The 13,563-nt window shown below is 39.8% G+C and overlaps 2 protein-coding genes across 5 annotated transcripts in view; one reads left to right on the top strand and one right to left on the bottom strand.

Moving 5' to 3' along the window:
* Positions 1–4,371, top strand: part of cntn3a.1 (contactin 3a, tandem duplicate 1) — a 91,611-nt gene extending 87,240 nt beyond the window's left edge. Inside the window, exons 19-23 of the mRNA XM_016233155.1 lie at positions 141–256; positions 597–783; positions 1,517–1,629; positions 2,905–3,073; positions 3,323–4,371. Coding sequence (XP_016088641.1) covers positions 141–256; positions 597–783; positions 1,517–1,629; positions 2,905–3,073; positions 3,323–3,414 — 677 coding nt within the window. The 3' untranslated portion in view covers positions 3,415–4,371. The remainder of the gene's footprint in view (positions 1–140; positions 257–596; positions 784–1,516; positions 1,630–2,904; positions 3,074–3,322) is intronic.
* Positions 4,372–5,877: 1,506 nt separating this feature from the next.
* The window catches only part of LOC107551534 (band 4.1-like protein 1), a 64,554-nt gene continuing 56,868 nt past the window's right edge, over positions 5,878–13,563 (bottom strand). For all 4 annotated transcript variants that reach the window (XM_016233149.1, XM_016233150.1, XM_016233152.1 and 1 more), the window contains 2 exons: positions 8,368–8,484; positions 5,878–8,029 (listed from right to left, as the gene is read on the bottom strand). In XM_016233149.1, the coding sequence (XP_016088635.1) occupies positions 8,024–8,029; positions 8,368–8,484 (123 nt within the window). In that variant the 3' untranslated portion in view covers positions 5,878–8,023. The remainder of the gene's footprint in view (positions 8,030–8,367; positions 8,485–13,563) is intronic.

Genomic DNA, 13,563 nt, shown 5'->3' with positions numbered 1-13,563 from the left:
CTTAGAACATTATGTGGCTGCAGTGTTGCAGTGTTTGATTAGGGCAAATTGAAAGTGCTAAACATTTGCTACTGCATCAGTGCTCTCATAATGAGCCTTAACACGCCGAGATATTACGGTAATGATTATTCTGACCATAGAGCCCAGTCGTGCCCCCAGTCGTGTCCGTGCCAAGAGCCTGTCAGCCTCAGAAGTGGAGGTCAGCTGGAAGCCTTTACCATGGAGCACCAGTAGGACACGCATAATGGGCAATGAGGTGAGGACAACACAACTAAAGCAAGCTAATGAATCTCACTGGGTTTGTTCTATATGAAAGTTGTGTAAGTATATTCCCTGTGCTGCTATAACAATTCTCGCATCCAGTTTTATTCATGTTCTTAATGCAGTAGCAACGAATAAACAATGCTATAAAAATGAATATATTGGAGGAAAATGTCAGATATTTTGTTCTGTTCAGAAACAGAAAATCAGTAAGCAAGACTGACTTGAATATATCACATGACAGCCCACATGAACATCACAGCTCCAATAAATTTTCATCAGTGATTGACACTTTGAGATGCTGATTATGACTGCTAGTTGACTGTGAATTTCAGCTGAGGTATTGGAGAACAAAGGACAGACCGGACACAGCCAGTGTGATGAGGACTGTGGGAAACAGAACGTCTGCTGTCATTTGTGGACTGGACCCCAGCAGTACATACTACATCAAACTCAAAGCCTATAACAGTGCAGGTGTTGGACCTGATAGTGCTGTGGTGAATGTCACCACTAAGAGACCCCGTAAGTGTGACATGGACCCTGGCTATTGTGTTATTGTCTATAAACATCACCCTATTTCAGGGTGTTTCCTTTCATCATTAGGATGGAAAATTAAAAGAATACTCTGAAAAGGAAAATCTTTTACTAACCCTTGTGTCCTTTTAAACTCTTTTAAACTTTCTTTCATCTTCGAAACACAGATGAAAATATTTTAATAAAACCTTAAAAGAGTTTTCAGTCCTTTCACTAGGACTGAATGTCCATTCTCCCAAAACTTACACACTTCATTAAGTTCATTTAAGTATCGTGGAAATTAATCATAAAATAAGTTATTTTAAATTAGCCTATTATTCACATACAGTGGGGAAAAAAAGTATTTAGTCAGCCACCAATTGTGCAAGTTATCCCACTTAAAAAGATGAGAGAGGCCTGTAATTTTCATCATAGGTATACCTCAACTATGAGAGACAAAATGAGAAAAAAAAATCTTGATCAATGCACATACAGTACATGGAGTTCATCAAATATCGTAAACATTTGCTCAAACATGATTGTTTGTTGCACAAGAACCAATGAGATTTGTTCTCATTTGCAAGAACCAATGAACTCCACAGTTGAGCTTCCGTTTAACATTTAAGTAAGTCTATGTACTGTATGTGTGCTGCTGCAGTTTCAAACTTAACATGCTTAACTGTACAGCAGTTTTAAACTGCTCTTAAGTGTGATGTTCAGCTCTTTGAATGTATTTCTCCAGCACCGAGTCAGTCTCCAGTCAAAGTCACGTGGAATACTACAGACTCTAAACTCATCCTCAAGTGGGATCATGTCAAGTCTCTGGAGAATGAGTCTGAAGTTATGGGCTATAAGGTATGAACATACAAAAATCACTGCCTGTTTATACTTATAAATTATATATTTATATTAAACCACTCTATTTATACCACAACATGGTTGAATGTTTGCTTCAGATCATATTACCATATGTTCCATAAATATTAAATAAAGCACACCATGAATTCAACGGTCCATTATCTGTTACATATAAATTGAGTTTTATGTAACATTAGGTAACATTATTTTAAGGTGTCCTTGTTACACATGTTACATGTACTTACTATTATAATAACAATGAATTATGCATAATTGCATGCAAGTAACCCTAAACCAAACACTAAACCATACAGTAAGTACATGTAGTTAATTAATATTACTTTGTACTTAAATGTATAGACCCTTTTAGGGCTGAAGTCACAATTACGTCACAGCGCTAGCTGGAGGCAAAACAAAGGGAAAACTGGAGGCAGCCAATGCAAACCAGCGCAGATTCTGCAACATAAGGAGCTTAAAATATAATCTTGTTGTGATGGTGGGTGCCAAAATCGACCTAATACAGCCTCAAATTAGAAATGTTATCGCATATAAAACGAGCGGACTGGACAGAAACAATCGTCAAAAATATTTGTGTTTGCAGTGCACACTTCTTATCAGAAAAGGATAAATAAAGTATTGTCTTTTGTTGTTATGGGTGCATTTAAAGATTTCTTATGCATCTCACGACTATGTCGTGTATGAATTAATTTCTGTGTGCATGTGTAAAACAACAAACTGACAATTTATATGTTTAATAATTTGTAATTCTATATAAATTGTTGTGATTAATTGTGGCTGGAATAATAATGTAGCTGTAAAAATAGTTGCCTGCAGAAATTGAAATGTATATACATCTTCATGACTAGATAGACACGGTGAGTTTGTCTTGCTATACACGTTAGATGTGAGTCACTCAACTGGAGGGAATCCTGTCAGATCGTCCAAGCTTTGAGCTAGCGTGTATGGGTCGGGCCAATCTGGTTTCGTCCGTTAAAGTTAACCTTTTCAAATAACAGTCGCGATCCCGGACAATGAGTGACCTTACATATGCAGGTAAAATCAGATTTTCTCCAGTCATTGTTAAAAAAAACAAGCTAACAAAGCTAGTGTTAGTGAAGCGGTCAGGGGAATCTTTCTGCCTCCACCTAAGCTCCGCCCACAGAAAAACGTCACAATGCTTACTAACAGAAAAAGGGTCTATAATTGCACTGTAACAAGGACACCTTAAAATAAAGTGTAACCGAGTTTTACAGCAGCTGTGTTGTTTTGAAGGTCATGTACAAGCAAAGCAGACAGAGTCAGCCCAGCATGGTGGAGACTAACAGCACATCTCTTGAGCTCTCCCTGCCTGTGGACGAGGATTACATCATCCAGATTAAACCAGTCAGCGAAGGTGGAGAAGGGAGCAGCAGCAAACAGATTACCATCCCCAGGATAGCAGGTCTGCTTATAGCCCTTATGGCATTTATAACTATTATCCTTCAGTATGCTGAACTCCTGGTTGATGTTTTTAGGCTATCGTGTCAATGCCGTTTTTGGTAATTATATAAATTACATGAAGCAAGTGAAAATCTCTTAGGCTTAAATTGTAGGAGAGCCTGAATACCTTTCACACCTTATTTGAAACTGTAATCATCTTGTTTTTTGTTGGTTACTAAAATATGACTTTTTTTCTATTTATATTTTGCAGTTGCACATGCGATTGGATTTGCCCCAGAGAGGAAAGCACTTCCAGTCCTCATAACACTATCACTCTACTGTACGGTCAGGACTTTCTTATGACAGATGAACTGAACAGTACAAACATCTACAAGTGGATCCACTTGTCTTTTTCCAGTATGTTTTACAAACGAGACTCTTCAGAAGGAAAGTTTTCCTCTCGCTTTTTAAAAGAGGACGTTTGCTAATCTGGTTTTGATCACTGACACCAAAGCTGCTGAGACAGTGGAGTAAGAGCTATTGCATTTTTTGGGATAAATGTATCGACGGATGTTACCCAAGTGGTTTCCAACCAGGAACTGGATATTCAAGGGCATAAAATGACATACAGTTCACTCTTAAGGATTCACATACAAGGACATCTGTTTGGATAAGATAAATCCATATTCATCCATTAGACGGTTGGCAGTGGAGAACCACACAAATGCCTTTTCCACAAGAAGCTTGGTAATACTTAATGAACTCCTTTGAAGAGAATCCCTACTGCCATACCTCACAGACACTTTCATTTTAAGACCATCAACCCATTTAATCAGCTGTCCTCAAATCAGACAGAGTTTACAGTCCCCCGGTGTTGACATGCCCCCCTGTCTGTTTGAAAGACGAAGCTAATGCTGCTGGCCTTACTTATACAGTAAAAGAGCTCTCTGGCTGTCTCAAGCTGGTTGTTCCTTCAGTCATGCACTGAGATCTTTGTTTTGCTAGTGTGTGTGCCTCTTTAAAGAGAAACAGTATGTAAAATATCCTCAGGACCAGAACAGCCTTAAATAGTTGTCTTGATTTCTTTTCTGGTTTAGTTTGTTCATTTACAATTCCATTATTTGATGATGTATAACAGATATTTTGATTGTAAAAAAAACAGTGTTTCATTTTCCGTTAAGGTGCTTTCTATAGGTAATAGCTGTGATCATTAAATACATAGGACATAATGCTTATGTTCCATTTTCAAGCTGTTTAGCATGAACTGGCTCTGTAGTGGCTTGAAATACAGTATTTGTATGGACTGTCTGCTTTTAATAAATTAAGGAACACAAGTAATGTTCTTAAGATAGTTGTGAGTTAGTCATCGCAATTTCTACTGTTATAGAATGCAAATTGTATACCATCAGGGATGCAAATTCATGGGTGGTGCAAAAGGTGAGGACAGAGGGCCTCCCGATGGCTTTTTTGAGAATGAGCTCAACATGCCTAATTTAATTATTAAAATACTGAAAATTTTAAGCATAGCTCTGGTTAACTACAAAAACAGGCAGCATCTGGCTGGAATACTTTAGAAAGTAAAAAAGCTAGTCAGCATGAAATAAATTCATCCTGTCTATTTTCTAAATGCATGTTATTGATCATTTTTGGAATAGTGCATCTGCACGTGCATTTTATTTTATTTATTTATAAATGCCAGACTTCTTTATTATAATTTTATATATTTTATAGATGTAATTTATGGTATGCTGTCAGTTAACACAGAAAATAACAGTAGACTTGCCCAAAAGTGTAGCCGAACACAAACACTTTTAGTGAGACTAGTGTGATGGACATTCTTACCAACCTTGTCTATGCAAAGACTTCTTCTTAGTCATCATTTGCCCTTTCATCAACATTTTCACATTCTGAAAAATGTCCAAGACAATTATCAGTCAGGGTGCACCTTTACCCTGTATTTTATACTGACTACTCCTTTAAGCACCAATTATTAAATTGATGTTAACAGCAAAAGATAGGATAATGTCAGAAAAGATTACAAGCTCTTATGTTTGTGTGCTTCCAACTAAAGTGGTACGTAACCTTTAGCTTAATGTTATTTCGTTATACAAGTTTAAAAGGTTTAATTTAAGAAAGAAAAGTAAAAGTGCCCTACCTTAGAAAACGTAACTTCTTGTTTGAGTCTTTTCTTGTTTGCATCTGCGCGCACCCAGGTCTCTGATCAAGCGCGGGAATCGGAAGCGGGAAAAACAGCAAACAAGCAAAAGCAACCACTTTGCCAGCATTTTGAGTTGATAATATTAAAAAACCTTGACAAGAAACTGGACAACCCTTCCCTCAGAAAAGCTGTCTTCGATTCTGCATCAATCATGTAAGTGGCTAAGTTTGGAATGCAGCGCCAAATTTAGCTGTTCGGTGACCATTTGTTTTATCTGTTAATTTTTACTTTTGCCAAGTTTTACTGGGTTAATCCTGATGATAACTGATGATATTAGTGACAACTCTGTACTGTTTGTTAATATTTCAGGGAGCAATTATACTCTCCCTTGTGCTAAAATCAGAAGTGTTTTGTGAAATTCGAGAGACACGATACTACATAGGCTATATATTGACGATTTAAAGTATGTTCTTCAGTAGACCACAAGAGGGCAGTGCCACAGGACTAATGCAACATTTCTTAAACAAAATGGAAAATACTTGAACATAAACCGTTGTTGGATAATACACAAAAATGGAAAACACTTGTACATAAACCGCTGTTGGATAATACACAATTTACAGTAATGTAATGTTTAACTCAGATGCAACAAATAGCAAACTTGACCACATGGATGGATCTTATTTATTTCGAACACTGTACAGCAAACACACAAAACCAAGCAGTAGAAAGTAGAGGGGATAGCACTGTAAACAGAAGTGTCTGCAGGTGGAATCTCAGGGGAATTGATGCTAAAAGTACTTTTCTAAGATTAACTTTTTTTTCCTCAAAGTTTAAATCTTAAATGCAACATGTACAGCGTAAACAAGGACATTGCCTTGTAAAGAGACAAAACTCTGACAGGCTTAGCAAATGGGCTGGCGAAAGAATGCTGTGGTTGATTAGGAATCTAACTATCAACCTTTGCATGGCACTTCTTTTCTTTATATTCAAGAACAGCTCCTGTGTCCTCAAAAATCAGTAACTGTACAAGTTGGAAGTATGACGTATACAAATTTCCCTTCTGATACCTGCAGGTTGTGTAAAGTGTTAATTTTCACATAGTGCACAGTCCTGAACAAATGCATAAGTTACACAACAGCAAGCCTTTACCGTGTTAGCAAAGGTTATTAAGAGCTATCCTGGCCTTCTTTCATCCTAATATAAAGTTTTTAATTTGGCAATACACAATTCGAAGCTCATTCATCCATTCAGTAGGCTACTAGAACACATATATGTCCTGTCTCATCCAGGATCTCTACTGCTTTCACTGAGGAACGTTTGTAAAGAGAATCATGGCTCAAGGGTCACGCTTCACTGAAAACCACAGGCTCATGACATTTACACATAAAAAGGTCTCATATCTAACAAATCAGAGCAGTTTTAACTGTGTTTAAAAAGCATTAGTTCGTTGGCACAGCATTGTGTGGGAAGGAACATTGTAAAAAGAAATAAATCACAGAAGTCTCAAACATATAGAGCAGTAGGGAATTTGTTAAATATTGACTTGTTGGGAAAAAATATATAAATTGTTTTCTGCAATCCTAATAAATTCCACTTTGTTCAAATGCTTAAGGTTTAAATGCACATGCACATAACACATTGATTAATTATGTAAGTGTGTCAACATGTACTAAACTCAAATTAGGTTTAGTTTCTTTGGACTTTTTCAGTTTAACAATATGTGTAGATGAAATAGAGCATTCAACAAGCAAACGTCTTTCTTTTTGTACCGTGCATTTCAAAACAATGTCATACTTGGGGATATTTTGAATCTAAAAACTAAAGCTTGATTACTACTGGTACCTTGAAATGTTTGGACTGTAAATTGGTGCTTTTAATTTTTCTCTGTTCATTATATCTACTAAGTATATGTAAGGGTTTCTGAAATAAAACAAATAAACAAAAAAATTCTAGACATCTATAAAAAAAAATACATCAGTAAATCAAAATTCTGGAACAATGTGCAAGTCCACTATCTCCATATTATGTCTAATATGGAAAGAAATATTTTTCAGAGGACCATCAAAGGGTTTGACAATCATACATTAATACAGTCTGTCTCATTTTTCTTTCTGGTTTATAAGGACACTGAACCAGAGGTTTTAGTTAGTTGGTTGTATATGAAAACATTTTAAACCCTGCTTTGCCACATGCAGATGAGGTTCAGAATTTAACAGCAACATAATGTTTGTTGATCAGAGAAGCACGACATACTGTATGTATGCTAGCTAGGCTTTTCCCTACTCTTCAGTATTTGCAAAAAGATCTTCTGTGTTATATCTCAATGAACCCTAGAAAAAACTACTCAATAGACACTACTGTCACTCCACTAAGCTAAATCTTCAGCAATGTTCATCAAAAAGCCCCATGCCTCATGGTTGATATTAGCATTGGGCTGTCGATAGTACGCTTGGTTAGTTTTCACATTTGTGAAGAAAAAGCAAGAGACTACAATGGCGGCTAAATCGTCTGATCGATGTGATGCTGAGTCTGTCCTTCCCCAGCGGTCCTCAGCCAAGGAGAATGTGTGCCTCCTGAACCAGTATGTCCATGTTACCACAGCAAATGTAGACACAAAATAGAAATTACATGAGAAGGAATAGGTTCCGACATCTGGGAGGCAGCATGTGTTTGTGTGCACGTGTAAATGTTAGTGTCGTGTATGTAAGTGGAAGCTAGAAGCTTAGAATAAGAGGTCTGTAGATGTTGGCGACCCACTGGCAGTCATTGAGGAACAGTTGCTTCCCGTTGAAGTCCTGAGAACTGAGGAGATCAGGACTAATGGAGAGGAAAACAAATAAACAGATCATGTAACAACCATTAATTAGAAGATCCACTTCATTGCCAATAAGTGATTGCTGTTGTAAGATGGAACACAATAAGGCTTGCCATAGATTTTTTATAACTGCACGGACTGCATTGTTTGTCAGCGCCGTCCACATAAGAGTTAACACACAGCGCTGACTGAACTGGGTTTGACATGCCATTACACCCTTGTCAAACTGCTATACACCAGCAGGCTCAATATGACAGATAAACACTGAAGTGAAACCATAATATGCATTTTCGAAATGGATGGATTAATTGTGCATGCAGAGGCTAGCGGTGACAAATACCTTCGATTCCTCATGTGGATCTTGAGTGGAAGATTCTGTTTCCCTGACAACTACAGCCTTGGTTACCAACATGTCAGGGTGCTGTTGCTTGGCTTCTTTTATTGCCATGGCAAGCGCCTGTGAAAAAGTAATTTATTTCTCAAATTAAATGAGAGAAACATGCAGCTAATGAATTAGTAATATGCTTTCTGACTAATTAATTTGCCCTTTAAAGGCAGCTTGAAGCAGATTTTTCTTTTCTTTCCTATTGTGACATATTTTAAAATGGCTTCTATAACAAGAAAAAATGTATGATGATATTGATATTGTCCATCAGGAACCAGTTGAATCGTTGTTGTTTGCTAATTTCTGTAATCTCATGTGAGTGATAATTTGCCGGAGGATAGGAATTACTCACCGTCATCACCGAGATTTTCAAGAGATTTTGTTGCGAGGGGAAGTGAAGTTAATATTTATGGTTATATATATTATGATATTTTTTATTAAAAAATAATGATGTTCATAGATAAATCATGTAAATACCTGGGCGATAAAACGGTATCAGTATTTATCAACGGTACACCTTCTTCGATAACAGTAAAAAAATGATCGATGTAGCGCACGATATAGGCACGTGCTATGAGCAGACAGCACACACAAACACGAACACATGCTGAAATGAGTGCTGTGCCTGTCTGTGATGAGGAGATTGTAAATAAAGAATGAATATTAGTCGAATTTAAAATAAACATTTGCAATGTTAGGTGTGCGTCAGGGAACATCATCAGTGGAGCACGAGATGCGGTGATGATGATGTAAGTGACATTGTTGCATTTTAATGTTTTGTTAGTCTAGCCCACGAGACGTGCCGCTGCTGCGTTATTCATTCAAAATATTAAGAGAAATATAGAAGCTCAATGCGGAGAAGATCTTGATTATGTTAAAACCGAAACCAAGCCATTCACACAGAACGCTTATTCAGCACATTTTTTATAGAGTTACTTCCTCGCGTTGACAATTTAAATGTGCTGCATTATTTTGCTCATTGCGCCCTCCTGTGGCCTCGGGAGACAAGACAAAAATTTCCTTAAGACCTATTTAATCTGCATATAAAACATTAGAAATTAGAAAAATAAAAAAATAAAAAATTCTATTGCTCTTTGTTTTAAAAAAGGTTATAAAAAATGTCAATAATTATCGATACCAAACAATATAAAACATTATATCGTTGATAATTTTTTTTAGTTATATCGCCCAGCCCTATCCTCAGCTTCATGTTATTCCAACCCTGTAAGACCTTTGATCATCTTCGTAACACAAATGACAATATTTTTTAATAAAATATAAAAAAATAAAATTTTATAAAAAAGAGACTTTATTTTAAGAACCAATTCTCACTACTAACTAGTTACTTATTACCATGCATATAAATATCATATTAGCGGTTTATTAGTATAAAGCCTTAAAGGCACAATATGTAATTTTTCGCCGCTAGAGGGCATGTATTAAAAAAAAAACAGAAACAAAGGCGTAGTTAGATGACTCCATGACTGGGTGTGGAATCATGGGAGTTGTCGTCTTCATCCCCACAGCCGAAGCAATCTGACGGGACTCGGGCAGAAATCATGTTCATGGATGAGCTAATGATTTATTAACGTAGTAGAATGAAGCAGGGTGAGGCTGAAAGCCATCGAAGCGAAACGAGGCCGCTGAACGAGCGCGACACACGACTCGAAAGCAGCGGAGCTTTTATTATGCCACAGTCGACCTCTTCTGCACTACCGGTGCGATTATAGTAAAATAGGTGCCCGGGAGAACATGTCATTCTCTTCTTCATCTTCACTGACCGTTTTGTTTGAAGCGTGCATTTCCGTGGTAAGAGCGATCTATATTCCTATCGTTATGGCGAGCACTAGCAAAGCGTTTACAGGGTGTGTGCATCCGCGTCGTCGTTATTTGACACCTGATGACACACACGATCTCTGCGTTATTTGTTTGGGCAAAGAGCACGCACGCGATGTCCTTGAGGGGGCAATCTGCGTTCATTGTGAGCGTATTTTAATGAAAAGCTCCGCTCTCGTTTGTCTCTCTTTTCGAGGAAAGGGGGGCAGCCATCTGCTTCCCGCGGCTCAGGACCCACCGCTGCTGAGGCACGGAGGAGGATGGGCTCGTGGGGATCACAGGTGGATCCGGCTGATGAGTTTAAAAAGGGATTTTCCCTCTTGCGCTCGTCGGCTGTGGATGAGAGTAAGCTGCTGGAGGATGATGTTATTTCTTTAACATCGTTTGATCCGGGGGCCGGTGCTCTGCTGGGTTCGGCCCGGTAAGAGCAGGAGATGTCTGAGGACGGCGAAGAAGCTGAGGCTGAGCCTTCCCAATCCTCCTGCTCTGCGTATGGTGAGTTTTGAGCGTTATCTTTCTTACGCATTCATCGATTCTAGCATACGAGTTATGCCAACATCGAGGCGATGCGCGGAAACGACTATGAGAGGATGCCCCTGTAAAAAAGCTATTTTTCTATGGGTGAGACGTCCTCTCTTAAAACTCCCTCCTTGCCGTCTCGCTTAGATGCCAGGGCATACATAGCAGCAAGTCAGGCTGTTGCTTCGTTGCGCACAATGCGGTGCACCAGGCATATTAGGCTGACCTGCTGGAAGACCTGGATAAAGGCTTGATGAGGTAGCTGAGTTTCGCCGCACCACAGATCTCACTCTCTGTGCTACTAAGCATGGCAGCTATAGTAGGTATTGAGAGACATCTGTGGGTGAACCTGGCAGATATCAGGATGGAAGAGAGGGGCTTTTTTCTCGATGTGCCGTTTTCGCCTTCCGAATATTTTTGGTTACCTCCGTTGAGACGGTGGTCGAGAAGTTCAGGGAGGCAAAGGCGCGCTCAGCAGCCTTCAGTCCTTCATTTCACGATGGAACAGGTCTAAGCCCGAACAGCATAGGGGTCCTGGTCCGTCTCGGTCTGAGGATCAGAGATGACCACAGAAGGCTAGTGTCGCAACTCGTGCTCCTCCCCCGCCTGCAGGTAGGGTTAGAAGGAATCGCGGGTCAAAGGGAGGTAGGCAAGACCTAGGGATGTGATCCAACGGGGACCATGGTGGATGAGTATGATCCATTCTATATATATATATATATGTATATATATATATATATGTTTTTAATGTGCTGGTGGTTATGTGTGTATAATCCTTCTGTGAGATTTCTTTGCAGCATTTTCCGGGACCTGTGTGTTTCTGTCCTTTTTAAGGTAGGTCCTCTGTGAGCACCCCTTTGCTGGATTCAGAAACCAGGTGCTCGACTGGCAGTGTTACCTCACTCGTCGATATTTTGTCCAGCCGGTATGATAGCCCTGGTTCCGGCTTCATGCTTCCGCCTCTCTGATGTGCTGAGTTTTTGGCTAGCTTGCAGTACACTTACCTCTGATTCTAACGATCATGCTGGGCGAGCCCCCTCTCTCATTGAGAGCTGGGTCTGTGTTACCTCAGCTAGGTAACTTTACTGCTGGCAGTTCCAGTATTGGAACATGCTGTAGGTCCGAGCCTCCCTCTCGTTCTAGAGCTGGGTGTGTTGCTCCCTCAGCTAAGTAAATTATTGCTAGCTGTTCCAGCATTGGAACATGTGGTAGGTTGAGCTCCCCTCTCATGTGAGAGCTGAGTGTTTGCCCCCTCAGCTAGAGATTTACTGCTAGCCATTCCAGCTTTATATTTAGATCGAGTTGGTGACTCTCAAACATATTGGGTTTTGTATGCACCATTCCATCTATGAGCTGCTCTTTCAGAATGCCACAAGAGCCCCCTTAGAACGGTATCCTAAAATCCATGTTATGGTAAGTGTGCATGTGAAGGCTTTGTGCACTTTCTAAAATCCACATTGTGGTAAGTTCGCACGCTAGTTCTTTGCGTTCTTTTCTAAAAACCTGTATGGTGAGGGCTTCGCGCGGTTGCTTCGTGCCTTTTCTTGAGCTGGTTTAAGCCCCGTTCACCTTGGGCACCACTCCACTTAGTTATCCTAGGATACCTACTTTAACAGGATGTGGCCACTAGAGGTCTGTTGAGACAGTTCCTTTCAGAGCTTATGCAAGAGCAAGCGGTAGCCCCTGTGTGACAGGCCAAGACTTAGTGTGATACTAGGTTCCTTTATCCCCTTAAAGGAATCCATTATGATTCCAAGCCTTGAGCTCTACCCCGGGCCCAGGAGTCTGGCCCTAACAGGTAAGTTGGGTATGTAGCCTAGGCCTTTGGCCATAGGGGATAAAGTCACGGAAAGCCATCTGAAGTCCCAGGGGCAACTCACCATGAAAATGGTAAAGTTGATACTTAGTACTCGCCATGGTTCTGGCCCACACTCCCCTCAGCATGGTGGCGTGGATATATCGTTCCCCATAGCAACCCCTAGAGGACGCAGTTCGAAGTTCCCTTGAAAGGGAACGTCTCAGGTTACTTATGTAACCATGGTTCCCTGAGTAGGGAACGAGACACTGTGTCCTCTAGGCTTCCTGCCATGCTTCGAACGCAAGCTTCAGACAAAGAAGTGAATGACATGTTCTCCCGGCGCCTATTTATACTATAATCGCACCGGTAGTGATGTCATGGGCTGTCGCTGGCCAACGTGTTGTTGGTGTTTTTTCAATGTATGCTTCAGACACGGGTCACGACGAGGCGTTCCCCATAGCGACCCCTAGAGGATGCAGTGTCTCGTTCCCTACTCAGGGATCCATGGTTACATAAGTAACCTGATACGTTTTCTACAAAACAAAACCGGAAATCGAGGGGTTATGACGTCATTGGCAGGCGACACAATGACACTATGGCCACGGTCCGTGTCACTAGTTAAAATTGCTTATTTCTCTGGATTTAAACATTCTTCGAAACATTTGGGATAATGTAAGTACACAAGTCAGCAAAATATATAACACTGTTATATAAAACATTTTTACATATTGTGCCTTTAAGGTCCTTGCGCACTGAGTACGAAATTTTCACGTTAAAATATAAATACGACCTCACGTGTCAATCGCGTTTACATGCTGCCTACGAAACTTTCGTCCATCATAAAAAAATTCAGATCAGGTTCGAGTTTCTGCATTTTTCGCATCCATAGCAAGCATTTTGGGAGGTGTTTTGACAATTCAGAGACACGGTACAAGCGAACGCCAAAATCCAGAATGGACTCTGACAAGTTGATCCACTTCATCTTGCAGCACAAAGCA

The sequence above is a fragment of the Sinocyclocheilus grahami genome, unplaced genomic scaffold, assembly GCF_001515645.1.
Source record: "Sinocyclocheilus grahami isolate Dianchi unplaced genomic scaffold, SAMN03320097.WGS_v1.1 scaffold426.1, whole genome shotgun sequence".
Classification (NCBI taxonomy): Eukaryota; Metazoa; Chordata; class Actinopteri; order Cypriniformes; family Cyprinidae; genus Sinocyclocheilus; species Sinocyclocheilus grahami.
This window is presented reverse-complemented; position numbering and strand designations above follow the sequence as displayed.